This window comes from Marmota flaviventris, chromosome 4, assembly GCF_047511675.1.
Source record: "Marmota flaviventris isolate mMarFla1 chromosome 4, mMarFla1.hap1, whole genome shotgun sequence".
In the NCBI taxonomy this organism is placed as follows: domain Eukaryota; kingdom Metazoa; phylum Chordata; class Mammalia; order Rodentia; family Sciuridae; genus Marmota; species Marmota flaviventris.
This window is the reverse complement of record NC_092501.1, coordinates 27,335,443-27,356,779: the sequence shown is the minus strand read 5'-3', so window position 1 is coordinate 27,356,779 and position 21,337 is coordinate 27,335,443. Positions and strand designations below refer to the sequence as shown.

At 39.9% G+C, this 21,337-nt stretch overlaps 2 protein-coding genes across 4 annotated transcripts in view; one reads left to right on the top strand and one right to left on the bottom strand.

Annotated features, from left to right (window-relative positions):
* The first annotated feature begins 15,254 nt into the window (after positions 1-15,254).
* Wnt8b (Wnt family member 8B) lies at positions 15,255-20,473 on the top strand. The gene is made up of 6 exons (XM_027930282.2): positions 15,255-15,280; positions 16,003-16,087; positions 17,006-17,144; positions 18,506-18,631; positions 19,625-19,767; positions 19,928-20,473. Exons 1-6 carry the CDS (start codon positions 15,255-15,257, stop codon positions 20,471-20,473), a joined length of 1,065 nt encoding a protein of 354 aa, XP_027786083.2.
* Sec31b (SEC31 homolog B, COPII coat complex component) overlaps positions 20,192-21,337 on the bottom strand; it is a 39,434-nt gene continuing 38,288 nt past the window's right edge. For all 3 annotated transcript variants that reach the window (XR_011707298.1, XR_011707297.1, XR_011707299.1), the window contains exon 29: positions 20,192-20,444. The gene's annotated coding sequence lies outside the window, so the exon portion shown is untranslated. The remainder of the gene's footprint in view (positions 20,445-21,337) is intronic.

Sequence of the window (21,337 nt, the reverse complement as noted above, 5' to 3'; positions counted from 1 at the left end):
AACTTACTACCCTGTCTCCCAATTTTTCCGAATTTTCTTTCTCTTTACTCAGAGGATTATGTTTCTCATGAAGCCTTCTGTGTGCATCTTCCTTTTCACCTGTGTCTTCCAACTCAGCCACACCTGGTAAGTAACCTGGACTCCTACCTAGAACTGTGAATAGGTCAGTGTATGTAATATAATGAAGAAAGCTCATTTTCATTTCCAGAAATGTAGAAGGCCTTGAGATCTCTTCTGGGAAAAAAAAAAAATTCTACAGAGTAGGGCTTCTCCTAAATGTATGGCTGATTTCAGTAAATCTTTAGGACCCCTACCAATAAAGAAATGAATTTAAAAATGGAAGTCCTATTTTTATGAATTACTATGCCACAAATATTCCAAGCAATCTTGGGAGAAATAGATAGTAACCCTGTGTACCAAATCCTGATGTCAGCACTATGCACAAGAAGAAGTGCTTCAAAGCAGGTTCTGCTATGTGTTCAATCTGATCTTGGGGTGAAGACTGGAGGCAAAATTCAACAGGATCTATATTTGTACTTTCTAGCTTACCTTCAATTTCTTCAGAATATTCGAAGTGACTGCTCATATAGTCATTTCCTAAATAGGAATAATTTATTTGAACTACTCAGTTGATATTGGGTTAACAAACATGTTTGAAATCAAATATTTCAGAAATCTAGATTTCTGTACAAAAATGTTTAATTTGTTTAATTTACAAAAATAACTAAATTGCTCGGAAAATAAGATAATATATGTAAAAGTGCTTTGTAAACTATAACACACTGCACAAATGGTACAGTATTATCCTCATTCTCATTTGGCTCTTGGAAACCATATAAAGTATCCATACATGAAATCGTCAATAAGCAAATACACAATAACACACAGAAGCACAACTTAGGAAATGCTTGTTGCTAGAATGTTTGGTGTTTTCCCCCAATTCAGATATAAGCTCGGTCTCTCTGTCCCTTTCTCTTCATTAGTTTTCTTTTTGACCTTCTACTTAATCAAGATACAAATCCAGTTGCTCCACAAACTTTCCAGGCAACTAGAATAGAAATTTCTTTGCTGAAGTAAGCTTCCTGTGCTAATTGAGAGTGTATTCTTATCATAAACAAGCTGAGCCATCTTTACTGCAGTGTTGATTTCAAAGTATGCCAACTTAGTGCAACTATTTGCAAGTAAATATAACAATTTGCAACATGGCTGATTATAAACTGAACCACCAAAGAATTGGTCAATTTTTAATTGGCACTTTAATTGAATATTTCAACATTAAAAAACAAAACAAAAAAAAAAAAAAACCTAACTCTCTTCTCTTCTCCTCATGAGAACAAAAAAACAAAAGGGAGAGGAGACTATTTCAGAGCATTTCTACTGATGTTCATGGTATTCTTCAGCTGATTCAGTATCAGCAAAAGAGAAACACGAGATTCCTTTCCCTAGTCACCAGGGCAGTGTGAAGAATTGTTCTATAAAAAAATACCTTTACTGTGTGTTCCCTTCCCTGCTGGAGGGGGTCATGTTCATTTCATTCCAATACTGACACAGCCACACTGAAAGGTGGCTGGGTTGCTTGTCTGTCCAAATTCAAGTGTCTGGATTCAAAAAGAAAAAAGAAAAAAGAGATGTGAAAGAAAGTTCTAATTTAAAAACAGGATTTAAGAACCCCTTCTTGCCTTGCCTGACTTGTAGAAGAAAATGTACAAATCTCCTGTGTAACGCAATTAGATTTTAATTGCTTTTTCCTATAAGCCTCAATTTGAATTAAACATTTATACTTGCCATGATTCTGGGTTTTGGTAGCATTGAAAAGTGATTTTTAATTTTACCATTAAATCTTGATTATTCTTATAATGAAATGATCAGGGTTTTGCATAAGGTCATCATCCCCTTTGTGCCAGGCAGAAAAATTTGACCACCACAGCTTTTGAGATGTTTCTCTTAATACTTCATTATCAACCTTTTATGTAAGGACCTCAAAAGCATTTAACAAATAGGGAACCATAATTTCTGCTTGGCTGTTCAGTTGTAGCCTGAAATTACTGTCTAAAAGGGTTCATCAACAGAAATTCCTGGGTTTGAAAAGGAGTGAACAATGATGACATTCACCTCAATATGTAGTTTAACTGGGTAAATCAATAGGAGATATTTAAAAAAATAATTTGCCACAGTTTCCTAGAGGTGAACACTTCTGAGGAGAGTTATCACTTAGTAATTTGAGAAAAAAAAATTCTTAATACTTATAGATCCAAAAAAGAATGGGAATGCATGAAACTGCCATGCAGCTGGCAATGGTTATAATGGTGGCCAGAGATAGACCAGTGTGATTTTTCATCCCAATGCACTTACTCATCTGGAATGAACAGGACTAAAAAATGTTTTTCCTTAGCTGTTGACCCCATGTTATTCCAAATGATCTCCCATAGTGATAATGTGTCTGTCCCAGCTTTTTCCGTACCCACACACACCCACACACACATCTCTCTCTCTCCCTCCCCCCATCAAATCAGAGATTCATTGGGATGCAGAGGTAATCTGTGGTTCTTATCCATCAATTTCATTCCAAAGGTCAATAGTCCAGATTTAAATAGGTTAGTTTTCTCTTCTGCAGTAGGGCAAGAGTTTGAAAAACATCATCCCTTAGTTCTCAACATTCAAGTTTTTAGAGTAACCTTTCTATGGATATTGAAATTTCATCTGATAATAACATTTCATAACATTCCACAGCTCTGATTAGTGAAGAAATCATTCTTTCTATGCATGCTAGGCAAGGAATCTACCACTGAACTACATCCCCAGCCCAGGAATCTATTATTGTAGAAGGATCTTTATATTCATATTCTCACCAAGCATTGTATATAGCTAAAATTACTGTTCTCCATATATATCTGATACAGTTTTCAAATGTATTTTATAACAATAAAATATCATCTAAAAATTATTGAATTAATGATAGTTTTTGTTATATTAAGTTTTTGTCTGTGGAAGTTTTTCCCATTTAGAGACACAAAAAGAACTAGTTCAATCAAGTGAGTGCCTCATTAGAAATGGATTCCCCTCAAAGAGATTAGAGATCTTTATGTTAAAAAAAATTAAAAGAAAGGTTTGAGAAACTTGCTTTGGAATGTCTGAAAAATATGCTGATGTAAAAGATGTACTCACCTAGTAGCTTCCTTGGTCTATAAACAAAGTGCATGGTTGACAAAAAAAAGTTTGGGAATGGTAGGGCAGCTCTGAGGTGGATGAGAAGAGGAATTGCAATGCAGGAAGCCTGGGGGCTTGGGACTCCATTAGAGAAGTTTGAGTCCCAGTTTATCATCAGTTTCCTCACCAACTGGAGCCTGTATTTCTCTTTTATAGGCTTTATTTCTTCTGTCATGAAAGACAATAATGCCTATTACTATTAACAACAAAGCGGATGAGGGCCTGGGAAGAAACATTTCATTACAGCTTTTCTTATGAAACCAGATTGTATGACGATAAGGAGGATGCTCTAAGGTCCATCTTCATCGTGTGTGTGTGTGTGTGTGTGTGTGTGTGTGTGTGCGTGTTAATATGACATAAAGAAAAATCTCTGTTTTGGGATATTACATAGAGATAAAGAGGGCATTCTAAAAGTCTGGAAGGAAAGGAGTTTTAATCCAAACCCTCTCTCTTCCGTGGAAAGAGATTGCCTTTTCCTTTTCCCCAGATGGACAATTAGTTTAATGCTGCTCAATATTGGGTAATGCCATTCTCTCTTGGGATTATTAATAAAATTCTTTTTTCCTGAGCTTCAAGGACTCTCTTCTATTTCCTTCAGAAAGGGAGAAGGAGAACTCATATGGCTTAGAGAATGAGATCAAGACAATTTTTCTTAGAATAAACCTTTATTTTTTGGAAAGCAGATTTTTCTTACTAAAGGAAGGATCCGGCCAGGTTAGCAGTTGGGGGAAACCTGAGCTTGATTCACATCAATAATATTCCCCATTGCCTCTCATGTGAAATATGCCTAGACTCTGAGGGCCTCTTGAAAGAAATGACCATTCACTGTGAATGGACTCTGCAGTCCAGCTACCAACAAAACTTTATGGGTTTTTTTTCTGTTTTTATTATAAGCCCTGGTTATTGATCACATCATTCTCTGTATGCTTCTTAGGTTAGAGTTTTCTCTGGGTCAAGAAAAAATCATTTAAAGTGAATTTAAATGCCCATACCTGAGTCTTTTAAATTCACCATTATCTAACCAGTTCAAATTCACTTTTGAAGAGGTTGTGATCCCAACTTCAGCATCCTTTGGTTCTAGCACATTATAAGGTGATTTTCCAGTGTTTCACTAAGACCCCATAAGAGGGCTGAGAGTTCAATCTTCCTATCCAACTCCATGTAGATAAAATTTTTATCATCTCCAGGCCAAATGTAACTCATGCTGCATAAAGAGTAATTTCTCCTTCATTCAGAATTGTGATTACCTTTTGGTGCCATGACCCAGTCTTTTTCCTGTACTTAGACTCCTCAGGTTTACCCTATCAGACTCTTAAGGCTCCATACCATATCAAATGCTAGGATGATACATAGTGAACCAATGGATTGTCCACATGATCCTATCTGACATTTCTTCACTTTCATCCAAGACGTCTGAGGAGCCCAGATTCCATAGGTTATTGCTTCAGAGACATTGTTTTATTTGAAATATTATATTAAGGAAATTTTAATTTCTTTACAGAAGTAAACAGATATATAATGAATCCCCTTAACTGAACTTCACCCAATATCAATCCTGATCAATAATGTTTCACCCATACTTTCTGCAGCATTTCCAATTGTATGTATTTCTCTTAGTCTAAGCCTTCCAAACACTAACATGGTTCAAAATAGGAAGAAGAGGGAAAGGGGAATATATATATATATTCGATATAATTCCTATCATATGTCTGAGAGATCTAAAGCCAGTGATTAGAATGAATCTTGGGGAAAATTTCACAGATAGGATCACCCTTGGAGGAAAAATCCAAAATGCAATCCAAATTAACAAAAAGAGATAAGTCATTCAAATACAGGTTTGAGTTTATTTCTGTTTGAGCAGTGGCTAGTTAGCAAAAAATTAAAAATGTTTTAAAAAATAAAAAAGGTTGGAGTAGGGGCCGATAAATTTTTTATTATCCACTTGAATTTAGTTCTCTTTGGTAGTAAAAATGGAAATCAAGTGCCAGAATTGTTGATTTGGCTACCTTGAACCTGGTTGTTTTAAAGGATAATTATTAGGGTTACTACATACCCACCCACCTCTCTTTGATATGAAAACGAACTGGTATTACATTCATCAATGCAATGAAAAACATGAATATTTTCAAAAATCTAGACTACAGGGACCAAGGTAACTAGATCAAGAAACAAAACAAAATTCTCCGCTTCCATAGTGATCTATGGGAGAAGTTCCTGCGATGCCAGACTTCTGGGAACAGTGGCTGGGTCATTTCCTAAGCAGCTTTCACTTAGAGACCAAGGAGAGGGGGTGAGTCCGCCTACTCCCTGTTAGAGTCCTCATTTAAATGCTAAGTGCTGAAGTGCTTTTCTGTAGCTCAGCCTTTCTCAGCAGAGCTTGCTACAATACATAAAGGAAGGAAATGAGGAGTAGGAAAGACAGCCTGTGGCTCTATAAAGTATCCTAGAATATAGATGACAAGTCCCTTTCAGGGGGAAAAAAACTTGCAATTTGCTTGGGAAGGAATCTGCCTGAGATTTCTTTGCAGATATTCATGGTTCAGATTTGTGCCAGGAACTATTCCGTGGCCTTTGCCAATAATTATTTGGCAAGAGCTGTACTTGAGATAATGTGGGATTTTAATGCACATTTAATATAAGAACTATAAGTAAAATGGAAATACCCATTTAACTTTCTTAAGCCAACTGATTTACAACATATTTTTGTTCATATATTGGTGGGCTTCATTATCACATAAAATTCACCTTTATAAGTATATCTTTAGAATTATTTATAGAAAGAAAGAGGGAAAATTTAAATCAGTGAAATAGATATGGGAACATGACCCAAAGCTGCCCCTTCCTGAGTTTTCCATTTGTGCTCATCTTGGAAACCCCTCCCTTGGCCCCAGTCTCCATCGAAACCCTTTCTCCTTCCTCTCCCTTTCCAAGGACACAGCCCTCCAAGGGCCACACTAGCTGATTTCACTTCAGGACCCTCCACTCTGAAATCTGGCTTCCCTCCTGGCCTACTGAAGGAGGTCTCTGCTGATACTGGCTTTGTCTGTCCTGACACATAGGAGGAAATCCGGCTTTGAAATGCTTAATACTTTTCTTCCCTGCAAGACATCAGGGGTCTGTGCCTTACTTCCTACTCCCTGCTCGCATCTATAACAGGGTCAATTTCAATCTATACTTTACAGTGGCTAAGAACCTGTCACTCTGCTCATCCTTGAAAAAAAGTTTGCCTTTTAAACTTAACTCCCCCTCATTGTACAGTGGGTTGTTCCTGGTTTAAATACCCTTTTGCGTTAGAGAGAGGGGTAGTGAAGAAATGTTTGGACCTTGGAATCCGATTTCACAGTTATTAGTGAGAACTGCAGCCTGTGTCATTGTGTGCATGTGCACATATTTGTGTGGCTCAGTATGCGTGTTCGTGGGTGTAGTGAATGAGAGAGTCACAAGGATCCTTGTTCAGAGGAGCTGACTTGAGATCTCCCCAGCCCCAGGCACAGTGTGGATTCTATGAAGTGAAAAGCTGCTGCCAGAGATTCATTCTAAGTGAAAGTTTCCTGGGGGAGCCTTCTAACTGGAGCCCCAGGCAGCTTCCTAGTTCTGGACCTTTCTGTCCCTTTTTCCCTCAAGTCTCTCTGTGCTGGTCTCCAGGTAAGACCTGCAACCCATATCCACTCCCCAACACTTTCCTCTCCCCTGGATTGCTTCCCAATTATAGAAACCCCATGGTGGCTCCTGAGGGAGGCCCATGGGAGGTCCAGCACAAAAAGACTCAACTTTTTGTAGATGTTGAATCTTTTTATAGAAGTTGTGTGATGTGTTTAATGATTAGGGAGAAGGCGGGAATGTCACTCAAAGACTTGTGGGGAAAGTCAGAGAGGCTGAACTGAAGTGGAGCAGAGGGCAGTAGGATGAAAGTCCTAGATGTTGAAAAGGAAACATCAAATTCTGGAGATTCATACTCAGAACTTTTGCTTTGTAAAAGTAGTACTGGGAAAAGGGGATTGTAAGTCAAATTTAAGCTGTGCCAATGATTGAATTCAAACATATATGCCCACACCTGGCCAAGACAGGAGACTGGTCCCCAAGGAGCATACTGCATGAGACCAAGTAGCCTTCTGGGAAGGAGCATGCATCGCAAGAGGAGAGGGAGCCCAGCATTCAAACTTGGCTCAGTAACAATGTCCTTGTTGTGTAAAGGGACAAGTATGAACAGAGCATGGTGCTTGGCGCTCCTGGTCCAGTGCCCATCTGAATCACAGGCTATGGAGAACCAGGCTTGAGTTCTTACCACAGCTCCCAACCTGCTGACCACAAAGTGATGTGGGCTTTGCTTGTTTGGAGAATCAACCCAAAATAGGGAGAAATGATTGAAAGTAATTGGATAGTGACTTAAACCCCTGTCCACAATTAGATATATGGAACAGAGAATGGAAACTTGTAGTTCTCTGTGAATTTACTAATGTGGTAAAATAATGTGAAACTTCTTCATTGGTATCAGATGAAGAGGGGCCTGGACTATTAGCAAGTGTATGTCTCTGGGTAATGAATATGAGGGAAAAAATAAAGTAATCAAAATACACACACAAACAAAAGGCAATTACAGACATTGCAAGAGCTGAAAGAGAAGCAGTAGCATTTGTACTTGATTGATACAAAATCCCTCCCTCCCTGTCCCAGCTGGAGCTTGAGAAGTCCTTTTTCTGGTGATCAGGCTGATTGTAGGGACTCTTAGAAGCAATACAGCCCAGGAGAGAAGACGCATGGGTGTTTGAGGAGCTGAGATACCCCAGATAAAAGCCTCATAAATCAGGGCTGGGCTTTGGCTAAGTTATGGCCCCTTGGGTGTTGTCAGGCAAAAATTTCCCTGGAGTGGAGAAGCAATGAAAAGTATGTCCATAGGACTCTGCTGTGGGAACTAACTACAACCTCAGACTAGAAATGTAACTGGGTCCTCCAATGGTCCTTTAACAATTGGAAAGACATTTAGTAATGGTGAACATAGCAAGGATTGAGATGCACTTTAGAAAGAAGGGAAAGAGTTTCTTTGCAAGTGCTGAAGTAGAGGTACTGTGGCCTGAGGGTGGTGAGGACAAGGACAAGAGAATGGAGATTAGCCAGTTAGCAGCCTGGATGGGAACAAGTGACAGCAGAGCTGTTTACAGCTACTTACGGTGGAATGTTATTGTTAGAGCTCAGCACAAACCAAGGTAGCAGCGGGGGAAGAGAGAGAGAGATCTGATTTCTCTCCACAGTTCCTTCTGATTGTAAATTAATTTATTAATTGTAAATTAGCTTATAGACCAGGAAAAAAAAAAGCCCAAAAATTGTGCTTAAGACTCACTTCAAATTGATGACAGGAAGGCTGGGGTTGTGGCTCAGTGGCAGAGCACTTGCCTAGCATGTGTGAAGCACTGGGTTTGATCCTCAGCATCACATAAAAATAAAAAAAAATAAATAAAGGCATTGTGTCCATCTACAACTAAAAATTTTTTTTAATTGATGATGAGAGTGCAGAGATGTTGTAGGGATGAATAGTTGCTGCATTAAAGACGTCCGTGAGTGGAGGAGCTAGAGGACAGATGGCTCCTGGACAAAATCAGAATCCTTGCAGGCACACTCCACCTGTCAAAATATATTTTATTGTGAGTGAGGAAGAAGGGCATAAACAAGTCACCTGTGATTGCTAGGAAAACACTCTTTTCTACTAAGGACAATTGCAGAGAAGGAGAGGGATCCAGATTTGGCTGCTCAGTGCAGTCAGAGACCAGCCCTCCAGTGCATGGCCAGTGAGATCTGGGAGAGCTGCTGAATCAGGTGTCTTCCAGATGCAAAGGAAGAGAATGTCCACAATGGTGATATGCCTACATATCACCATAAGACCCTTGTGCAAAATTAGGGATTTTTTTTTCTGGTGGTGGGGGATGGTACCAGGGATTGAACTCAGGGGCACTCAACCACTGAGCCACATCCCAAGCTCTATTTTATATTTTATTTAAAGACAGGGTCTCACTGAGTTGCTTAGCAACTTGCCATTGCTGAAGCTAGCTTTGAACTTGCAATCCTCCTGCCTCAGCCTCCAGAGCTGCTGGGATTAGAGGCCTGCATCACTGTGCCCAGTCACAAATGAGTTTTGATACCCACGTAAAAAATAAAAGTCTAGGGGTTTTTCTGTGTCCTTTCTTTAAAAAAATTATAGACTTATTTTTAAAGCAATTTTAGGTTTATAAAAAGGTTGAGCAGAGGTGGGCGCAGTAGCTCAGTGGCTTGCACCTATAATCCCCTGGACTGGGGAGACTGAGGCAGGAGGATCAAAAGTTCAAAGCCAGCTTCATCAAATTAGTAAGGCCCCTTAAGCAATTTAGCAAGACCCTTAGTGGTTAAGTGCCTCTGAGTCCAATCTCTGGTACCAAAAAAAAAAAAAAGAAGAAGAAGAAAAATTAAGCAGTACAGAGAGTTAAGAAAGTACAGAGAGTTCCCATATATCCCCTCCACAACACCTGAACATAGTGTCCCCAATTATTTGTCTCTATTTTGTATGCATAGAAGACAGTATGAGCAGCACCAGTCCCCAGAAAACATTTCCAGGTTATATGGTGGTTCCCAGATAGAGCAGAGCCCAGGTCTGGCAGGTCCTGTGGACATGGAAGTAGAGGGAGCAGTGAACAAATTAAAACATAAGGGAAACGATGTGATCATTACCTGAACCTCCTTTGGAACATTGCAGAACCTCACTGAAACCTCCCAGAAGTACTCATCATTCATCATGACTTTTTCAAGGATCATAAATCCTGGGTCAGCAGGGATAATAGGAGCAAGGGAGATATGGGTTGCTGAAGAGCATAGCTGTTAAGAAGCACATGTTCCAGAATCTGACTGCCGAGGTCTCAGTCCTGGATTCACCACTTAGCTAGCTGTGTGATGCTGGCTAACTTCTCCGTGCGACAGTTTCTGTAGCCCTAAAATGCAAGTGGATCATTTCTACTTCATATAGTTGTTATGATAATCACAAGAACTTTAAACATGTGAAACACTTAAGATATATTTGGTGTGCACAAAATAAGCAGTAAAAAACAGCATAGTACTTACCATATCAGGTCATTATGAAAACTTTAAGACATGGTACAGGTAAAGCACTACACAAGTCCCTGACACACTTGATAATGTTGGCTGTTATTATGTAACATGAATTACATTTATGTGGTATGAGTCTTATATATATATATATAGTATAAAGATATAATATAAAATATGTATAAAGTAAGTACATAAATATTTACTATATAATATTTAATATTATGTATGTGTGTAAGATAAGGAGAAGAAACAATGATAAAATATTTACTTGGCGGAGTAAAAGTGAAGCTGCTCACCATGCATGCCTAATTACTGTGACGCACAATGACTATTATACATAACATTAAGCAGGTCAGGTTGACTTTGCTAAAGGTTTTATTATGGTGCTAACTTTTGTGTGCATATGCTCAGTGTTCATTATCTGTCACCCTTGCAGTACGATCATCTGCTAACAGAGTGCAGTCATCTGCTCACTCTACTGACAAATTAGCAGCAACCCTGCTTGCCCCAGACTTTCTTCTCATATCCCCCCAAATCTTTTTGCAATTATTTTTCCTCCTCTCTAATTCTCTGTTGTATGTAATGTTTCTCCCATTCCTTTCTTTTTTTCCCCCCAAAAACCCTTTAATTCAATCCATTTGTATAGAGAACTTCCTATGTTCAAGGTAGTAGGGTAGGAAAAAAAAGAAGTTCCAATTGTGTTTTTTGAAGTAGATACTTATTCAAGAATAAGTAGGATTTTTTAAATGGCTAGATTGAGAGATAATCCACATACCATGAAATTAATCTCTTTAAAGTATATAAATCAATAGTTTTTAGTAAATTCACAGACTTGTGAAATCCCCACCACAATCAATTTTGAACCATTTTCATCAAAGGAAATCCTTTATCCATCATCAGTCCCTCCCCTTCTTCCCTCCCTGCAGCCCCTGACAACTGCTAATCCACTTTCTATTTCTATGGAATTTCTATTCTGGACATTTCATGTAAATAGAATCATACAATTTATGGTTGGTTTTATGTATCTGGCTTCTTTCACTTAGAGTAATGTTTTCAAGATTCATTCATGTTGTAGCATGTATCAGTACTTCATTTATTTTCATGGTCAAATACTAGTCCATATGGTTATATCATATATTGTTTATTCCTGAATCAACTGAGACTTTTGAGTTGTTTTGCCTTTTGGCTATTATAAATAATTCTTCTATGAAAACACTAATGTACATGTTTTTGTTGGATTATGTTTTCAATTCTCTTGAGTATATATATATATGTATACCTACGAGGGAAATTGCCAGGTCAGATGGGAACTCCATATTTAACCTTTTGAGAAATTGGTGGACTAATTCAAAAGTGCACCCCCATCAGCAATCCCACCAGCAATGTCTGAGGATTCTTTTTATTTTAAAATTGTAGTTGGACACAATACCTTTATTTTTATGTGGTGCTAAGGATCAAACCCAGTGCCTTGCACATTGCTAGGTGAGTGCTCTACCGCTGAGCCACAACCCCAGCCCCTGTCTGAGGATTCTCATTTCTCTACATTCTCTCTTTTTTTAAAGAATTTTAATATTTATTCTTTAGTTTTCGGCGGACACAACATCTTTGTTTGTATGTGGTGCTGAGGATCGAACCTGGGCCGCACGCATGCCAGGCGAGCGCGCCACCGCTTGAGCCACAACCCCAGCCCCTGTCTGAGGATTCTCATTTCTCTACATTCTCTTTTAATGCTCACTGTTGTCTGTCTTTTTATTTTAGCTATCTTAAAGGGTATGAATTTATTTTAGAAACTTTTAATTGGTGCATTATAATTATACATAATAGTGGAATTTTGTTGCATGTTCATACAGATGCATAATAAGTGGGTATAAATTCTGGTTATGGTTTTTATTTTGTCTCACTGATGACTATACTGAGCATCCTTTCATGTACTTATTGGCCATTTGTATATTCTCTTTGAAGAAATGTCTAATCAAGTCCTTTGCCCATATTTTTAAAATTGAGTTGTTTGTCCTGTTATTACTGTTGGGTTTAAGAAGTTCTCTCTATATGCCAGATATTAATTTCCTTATCAAATATTTGAAAATATTTCCATCTATTTTGTATATTATCTTTTCAATTTCTTGATGGTGTCTTTTGAGAGGCAAAAATTTTTAATTTTGTTGAAGTCCAATATCAAATGCCTTCTTTTGTTACTGTACTTTGGGTATCTTATCTATAAAATCATTGCCTAGTCACAAAAATTTAAACCTATGCTTTATTCTAGGAGTTTCATAGTTTCAGCTCTTACATTTAGGTCTGTGCTTTATTCTGAGTTAACTTTTATGTGGTTAATGAGGTAAGAATCCAACTTCATTCTTTGCATGTGGATATACAGTTGTCCCAGCATCACTGGTTGAAAATCCTAAAAGGTAAAATTTAATAGAACAACAAAAGCTAAGATACAGAGGCATGAATGCCAGGAATAGTTGACTGGTTTTCCAGGAAGAGACAACGCAGGTGCAGCCACCTGGAGGCTGGAAGGTGCCTGATGAGTCTGAGAAACAAAGGAGACCAGGTGGCCATAGTTGGGTAGGAGGAGCTCAGTCTGAGGCCTGGGTTAGGAGCTTATGAACCATGATAAGAATTTGACTTCTACTCTGCACACGATAGAAATCTATTAGACGGGACTGGGACTGGGGCTGGGGCTCGGCGATAGAGCGCCTACCTAGCATGTGTGAGACCCTGGGTTCGATCCTCAGCACCACATAAAAAATAAATAAACAAAATAAAGGTATTGTGTACAACTGAAAAATAAATATATTTAAAAAGATATCTATTAGAGGATTTGTAATAGAAAGTGGCAAAAATTTTATTTATATTTTAAAGGCATTAATCTTTAAGGGGAGCAATCATTTTCAGAATAAAATGTGGAAGAACAAGGATAAAAAGAAGGAAATCAATTAGTTGACTTTATAATAATAATCCAGACATGAGATGATGACAATTTGAACTAGGATGATAGCAGTGAAGATGCTGAGAACTGGTTATATTCTGGATATATTTTGAGCTAGAACTGGCCAGATTTGAGGGCATTGAATACAGGATATGAGAGAAAGAAAGGAGTCAAAGATGACACTCCAAGATTTTTGTCTGAGCCACTAGGAGGAACAGTCCTTTACTTAGATGGACTACAGAAGAAGAATGTGACGGTGGCAGCAACGAGCAGGAGTTCCGTTTTGACCATGTTATGTTTGAGATCTTTATTAAATAATGAAGCAGAGATGTCAAGAATAAAGGATGGCATAAACCCTTTGAATGGCACCCAATCTGGGTAGCATGATGATGGAGATTCCTTAGAGAACTTGGAATGGAACCACCATTTGACCTAGTTATCCCACTCCTTGGTCTATAGTATGCTGACTTAAAATCAGCATATATAGTGACAAGCCACATTAATGTTTATAGCAGCTCAATTTACAATAGTTAAGCTATGGAACAAACCTAGGTGCCCTTCAACAGATGAATGGGTAAAGAAAATGCAGTACATACACACAATGGACTATTACTCAGCCATAAAGAAGAATGAAATTATGGCATTTGTTGGTAAATGGATGGAACTGGAGACTATCATGTTAAGTGAAATAAGCCAATCTCAAAAAAACCAAAGGCCAAATGTTCTCTCTGATACGCAGATGCTGACTCACAATAGATAGGGGCAGCGGGTAGTGGAGGTTCAGCAGATTGGACAGCAGGGAGTGGGGAGAAGGGAGGGGAGATGGGAATGGGAAAGATAGTAGAATGAATAGGAATTAACTTTCCTGTATTTATATAGGAATACATGACCAGTGTAACTCCACATCATGTACAACCATAAAAATGGGAAGTTATGCTCTATGTATGTATGATATGTCAAAATACATTCTACTGTCATGTATAACTAAAAAGAACAAATAAAGCATCTTAAAAACTGGGCCTTGGTTTTTTTTGAGATTCTGTAGTCTTCTATTATTTTCTATGGCTTTTGCCTTTCAAAATATTTTTATTTTCTCTACTGGCAACCTCCCAAATTGTTAATATTGTTTTGCATTTTAGATGTATCTTATCAGATACATTTAGGTGTATCTTATCTTGCATTTAGGTGTATCTTATCAGATACATTTAGGTGTATCCTATTGCATTTAGGTGTATCTCAGAATTAAGGGTACACCAACTTTCATGAAACAATACATAATGATTCCCAGATTACTTCCTTATATTACAATGGAAAAAGAAAGATAATAGGTAATACATTTTGATTAATTTTCAAATGCCAATTCTGAAGTCATTCTCCAAATCTCTATTACTGCAGAACTGCAGATCATGTATGTTTGTGTATATCTAAATACATATATATATATTTGTATATTTAGGGATTTGCAAAAGTTGCAAAGAAATGTACAGGGAAGTTCTATCCACACACCCTTTTCACAACTTCCCCCAGTGTTAACATCTTACAAATATGGTACAATACCTTTAGAGCTTCTTCCCTTGTAGGCTTGTGTGTGTGTGTGTGTGTGTGTGTGTGTGTGTGTGTGAGCGCACATGCAGCTTGATGCAATTTTGTAACAATCATGTGTAACCTCTACTTCAGACAAGACACTTAACCCTACTATCATTCCAAGATTCTCTCATTTTATTCTTAATAGCCACATTCATTCCCCTCTTCTAAATCCCTAGAAACCCCACTAGTCTGTACTTAGCTCTATAATTACATTATTTCACTATTGTTACATAAATAAAATCATGCAGTATGTATCCTTTTGAGATTGACTTTAATAGTTCAGTCTAATTTCCTTGAGATCCATCCAAGTTGTTGTGTTTGTTAATAGTTCATTCCTTCTAATTGCTGAAAAGCATTCCATGGTATGGCTGTGCCATGGTTCTTTGTGTATCGTTCACACTTTAACAGACATTTAGGTAGTTTCCAATTTGGGGCTATTATGAAAAAAGCAGCCATGAACATCAGAGGACAAATGCATGAGTAAAAATAATTCTTCATTTCTCTGGGATACACACCTAAGACAGCAGCTGCTGAGTCCTATAGAAAAATCCATTAGTTTTAAAAGGAACACCCCAGTCTGGGGGTGTGGAACAGTGGTAGAGTGTTCAGCTAGCATGTGAACACTACTCTGTACTACAGAAAAAAGGAAGACCAAATCATATTCTAGTGTCAATTATTTTTAGTTTTAGAATTTAATTATGACTCAAACTCTAGAGGGATCTTTCACAGTTTACCTTTTCCCAGTGAGAGAAGTATCCTTCTGAAGTGTCCCATGGAGTCAAACGAACCTAGATTCAAGTCCTGCCTCATTCACTTATTATCTGAGTGAGCTTGAACATTTTTTTTTAGTCTCAGATTCCCTATTGGTAAAATACAGACAATAATGCCCTCCAACAGTAAGGACTGAACAAGATCAGCTGTAAATCCCTGAGAGTGAAGTGTTTGGTATGCAGTTGTGAGTTTATATTAGCTCTTTGCCCATTCATAGCAAAATAATCAAACATTACTTCCAGTTTTTATAATATTGGTAGTTATGAGTGACCTTAAAATCCAAAGAAACCATATTACTTTTATTCACATTATATTTTACTAAGTAAGTTACCTTTAGTAGTTTTATTATGCATGTTTCCTTGGTAAACTAGTTTCTCTTTATTCCTACCAAATATATTTACTGGAATAATCCTTATAAGTCTTGGAAGCAGAAATAAGTTGGTGTCTCTCCATTATATCCTATGTTTTTTTCTTTCTTCTAGGTCAGTAAACAATTTCCTGATGACTGGTCCAAAAGTAAGAAAAAATTCCTTTGATTAATAAGGACATCGCTAATCTTAATTGGTTGACAGAAGATGATACATGTGGCTTTCTTTTCATTATATGTATGCCTTTTATTATGAAGTAGTATATATTAAAGATAGAAAAACTGAGACTCAGAGAGGGTTGGGACATACCCCAAACCACCATAAATTAATATCAGAGCCCAGGCAGAAACAGGAGTACTGCTGGCTGTGGTGACATGCATCTGTAATTCCAGCTACTCAGAAGCTGAAGCAGGAAGAGCTCAAGTTTGAGGTCAGCCTGGACAACTTAGTGAGACTCTGTCTAAAAATTAAAAAAATAAATAAATATAAGGGCTGAGGTGTAGCTCAGTGGTAGAGTGCTTGTCTAGCAAGCATGAAGCCCTGGATTCAATCCTCAGTAACACAAAATTAGAGAAGTACCTTCTAAAGTGTCCCATAGAGTCAAACAAACAAACAAACAAAAAACCCCAAAATTGTACTACGTGATCTCTACATGGAAGAACAATGCCAGTTCCAAAATGTTATTTTCTAAGATAATAATGGGATGAGAACAGCTGAAATTTCAGGAATTATGTGATTGGGACTCATTTTGGAGAGGCAATTTAGTATAATGAATAAAGACTAATGGAATTAGAATCTGATAAAACTGTGTTTCATTACTTTCTGCCGTTTGCTACTTGGGAAAATTACCTCCCCTCTCTGAACCTCAGTTTCCTAAGTTATAAAATGACACCTATTTCACAAGACTACTGGTAATGTTAAATGAGATGATATATTTAAAGTACTTGCTTTGCCAGTATTTTGGAGGGATGGGGGAATGGGCATGAAGAGAGGTGCTTGGCAAGTTTGGGGCAAATGCCTCCTGAATTCAGACTGAACTTTGACCTCCCCCCTCATATTCCTGTAGGCTTACCTGATCTACTCCAGCAGTGTGGCAGCAGGTGCTCAGAGTGGTATTGAAGAATGCAAATACCAGTTTGCCTGGGACCGCTGGAACTGCCCTGAGAGAGCCTTGCAACTTTCCAGCCATGGTGGACTTCGAAGTGGTAAGGAAAGCCTTGGGCACGGCTCCCCAGGCCTCTAGTTCCAGGGTAAAGCCTCAGGGATGGCCCCCTTTCTCCTCTATACCATATTCTTCACCTGGTCTCTTAGGACATTTCTCTCTTGTGAGATATTCTCTTTTCTTTCTCCATCTCTCTTTCCTATCTATGGAGCTTTCTCCTTTCTTCCCCAACATGCTCACTGTTCAATTAACGGACATTGCCTCACCTCCAATCCTATACATCCTTGATTGCTAAAGGTTTCTTCACAACATAAGCAGCATCAGCATCAGAAGGCAGGTCAGGGTCATAATTCCTCATATCCCTTAGCCCCTTCCTTCGGTAGACTCAGCAGAGAGATATTGAGCAAGTGGAAACTTGAAGACTAGATTCTCAGAAAGAAGATAAATAGTGGTCATGCCGGTAAATGAAAGAGCTGCCATCTCAATTCACAATAGCCAAACTGTGGAACCAACTTAGATGCCCTTCAACAAATGAATGGATAAAGAAAATGTGGTACATATACACAATGGATTATTACTCAGCCTTAAAGAAGCATGAAATTATGGCATTTGTAGTTTTTCTAGGAAATATGTGGCCTCATGACATGTTAAAGCAGATTGTCCTGCATATTTTCAGTGTTGTTATTGACACTTCCTTTTGATCCTTTCAGAGCAAGTTGTTAATGAACACCAATTTTTTTCTTTTTCTTTCTTTCTTTTTTTTTTTTTTTTTTTTTTTGGTACCAGGGATTGCACTTAGGGGCACTTGACCACTGAACCACATCCCCAGCCCTATTTTGTATTTTATTTAGAGACAGGGTCTCACTGAGTTGCTTAGTGCCTCGATTTTTGCTGAGGCTAACTTTGAATTTGCAATTCTCCTGCCTCAGCCTCCCAAGTCACTGGGATTATAGGAGTACACCACTGTGCCCGGCATGAACACTAATTTTTAAATAAATATTAAAATATTGTTTGAAAAAAGAAAGAGCTGCCAATCAGATATTCTGCTCTTAGACTCCAATGTTCAAGAAGGAGGTAGGGAAGGGTTCTTTACAACCTGGCCTTCAAATTCATTTCCTTCCCCATTTCTTCCTCAGGGTCTTCCCCACCTAAATCCTTTATAATCATGTATATTGACAACAATCTAGTCACCTTCTCATAAAAAGATGGAAGGGGAGAAGAGTAGGGCTAAGGCCAGGAATGGAGCAGACCCTGGAAGTGAGTAAGGTACATCATGAAGTGGGTATAGGACCAAGCTGGGAAAGGCAAGTATGACGGTGGTATTAAAAGAAAGTAACATAACCGGTGTTTCTTTTAACTGCAACCTCTGCCTCTAACTCTCTAGATGTTTTTTATTCCTGCCAGCTAATCGGGAGACAGCATTTGTACATGCCATCAGTTCTGCTGGAGTCATGTACACTCTGACCAGAAACTGCAGCCTTGGAGATTTTGACAACTGTGGATGTGATGACTCCCGCAATGGGCAACTGGGTGAGTATCAATGAGATACGTAGTTCAGGCCAGGGAAGTTCACTTAAAGAATGAAAAGGTTGGTGGGATAAAGTTACATTTTTGTTTTCTTTTTCTTAAAGAGAGAGTGAGAGAGACAGGGAGGGGGAGAGAGAGAGAATTTTTTTAATATTTATTTTTGAGTTTTCGGCAGACACAACATCTTTGTTTGTATGTGGTGCTGAGGATCGAACCCTCGGCCGCATGCATGCCAGGCGAGCGCACTACCGCTTGAGCCACATCCCCAGCTCAACATTTTTCTAATACAAGGAAAATCATGCTGACGATGGGTGACCCAGTTTGAGCACAAACCCTACAGTGACAAACACAGTTAAATGTTGCTTGGGACCCTCTTCTCCCACTGATTGATTTCCTTAATTTAAACAGATAATGATGGTGGTGATGATGATGAAACAACTTGCTCTATAGACTCAAATCACCTTCTTCTTGAATGCAGGAGGACTTTCTTTTATTTTGTCTATCCTGCTCTACTCTCCACTCTGCCTCCACTGCAGCCGCTAATCCTCTGTGTCCACCCAATCAATTTCCAACTTCGTTTTTCCATATTATTTCAATTGCACCTCTTTTCCTCCCTCAGCCTTGAGCTCTCCTCACCTTTGCACACAATTTTACCCCTTGAGGACCTCAATCACTGACAGACATGGTGCTTACTTTGCCTACTGAGTAGAGGCAGAGGAGATCCCAGGCAGAGAATCAGTCCACTAGACAGCCACAAATGTCATGGAGCCCTGTGCAGGGAATTGGCTGGGGCTGGAAGTGGGACCGCAAAGGTGGCAAAAACAAACCTTCTAGACTGAAACTAATCCCGACACAGGGCACTAGCCTAACCTTAATCTTTTCCTATCCCAGACAGTGACCCCTGCCACCCCCTCCCCCCAAGTCCAATTAGAAACAGCAGCCCTGGAAACTCTGCGTTGGCCTGCTCAATGACCTTTCCCCCCTGCACTTTTCCAGGGGGTCAAGGTTGGCTGTGGGGAGGCTGCAGCGACAACGTGGGCTTCGGAGAGGCAATCTCCAAGCAGTTTGTGGATGCCCTGGAAACAGGACAGGATGCCCGGGCAGCCATGAATCTTCATAATAACGAGGCCGGCCGTAAGGTGAGTGTCACAGACCCTGGGACTAAGCAGCTAGTACAAACCACTACCAGCCCTCGGTATGGACAATTCTTCATTCAAATACTAATGGGCTGGATGAGCAGACTAGCTGGGCGCCTCGCAATCCCTCCAGGGCAGGGCTTTTACTCCACTCTCTCCCTAGGCGGTGAAGGGCACCATGAAACGCACGTGTAAGTGCCACGGCGTGTCTGGCAGCTGCACCACACAGACCTGCTGGCTGCAGCTGCCTGAGTTCCGCGAGGTGGGCGCGCACCTGAAGGAGAAGTACCACGCCGCTCTCAAGGTGGACCTACTGCAGGGTGCTGGCAACAGCGCTGCCGGCCGCGGCGCCATCGCCGACACCTTCCGCTCCATCTCCACCAGGGAGCTGGTGCACCTGGAGGACTCCCCAGACTACTGCTTGGAGAACAAGACGCTAGGGCTGCTGGGCACTGAAGGCCGGGAATGCCTGCGGCGCGGGCGGGCTCTGGGCCGCTGGGAGCGCCGCAGCTGCCGCCGTCTGTGCGGGGATTGTGGGCTGGCGGTGGAGGAGCGCCGCGCGGAAACCGTGTCCAGCTGTAACTGCAAGTTCCACTGGTGCTGTGCTGTCCGCTGTGAGCAGTGCCGCCGGCGGGTCACCAAGTACTTCTGTAGCCGCGCAGAGCGGCCGCGGGGAGGCGCTGCGCACAAACCCGGGAGAAAACCCTAAGGGTCTCCTCTCCTGCCTCCTTTCCCAATTTGTCCTTGGCTTCGTTTAGCGACCCCAGTAATAGAGGAACCTAGGAATTGGGGACCCCGCACTCCCCAAGTCCAGAGATCCTGAGAGGGAGAGGATGCAATCTTTCTGGAGCTTGCCACTTCCCTAACGTTTCCCCAATTTCTCTGTGCTCTCCTAGAATTGGTTCTGCGTCTCCTCACAGCCCACACTTTGGTGTGAGACCTGTTCTAAGACTGCGCTATTGGTCTTCCTTGGACTAGGGTGAAAATAGGCGCTCCTCCCTGACCCCACCTCCCAACTGGCCTAAGCCTGACTAAGACTTGGGAACTAGAAGGACCCTTCTCAGATATGGAGGGCTCAGGTAAAGCCATGTCTTTTTCTCTTGCCCATTGTCTGCTACCAAGCCCGATGGCAGGGGCATTCCCTTCCTGCAGAGCCCTTCCCGATCTTGCAACTTCCTGCTATTGACCCAGATACTCCCAGGAATCTCTAACACTTTCTCTTTCCTTCCCCTTTTCCCCTTCCTCTGAAAAGAAAAGAAAAAAAAATGACCTGGGAATAAATGTACCTTAGGGATTGGTCCCTAGAGGAAGAAGTAGAATATGGTGTAAAAGGGAACTTGACTTGCTAAACACCAGGGTGGTACTTCTTGTGACACCATGTCACCAATGGACTTTACCAGTGAGGTAACTATCTTCCTAGATGATCACTCAAGGTACTCCAGAATTATACCCAAGAGGTCAAGAAACTATGTAAACACAGATTACTATTATTTCCTTCCCTTCAAAGTTATCTTCTCCCTGCTCCTAACCTATTTCTTCCCAGAAAATAACTTCACCTTTTTTCCTTTCCAAA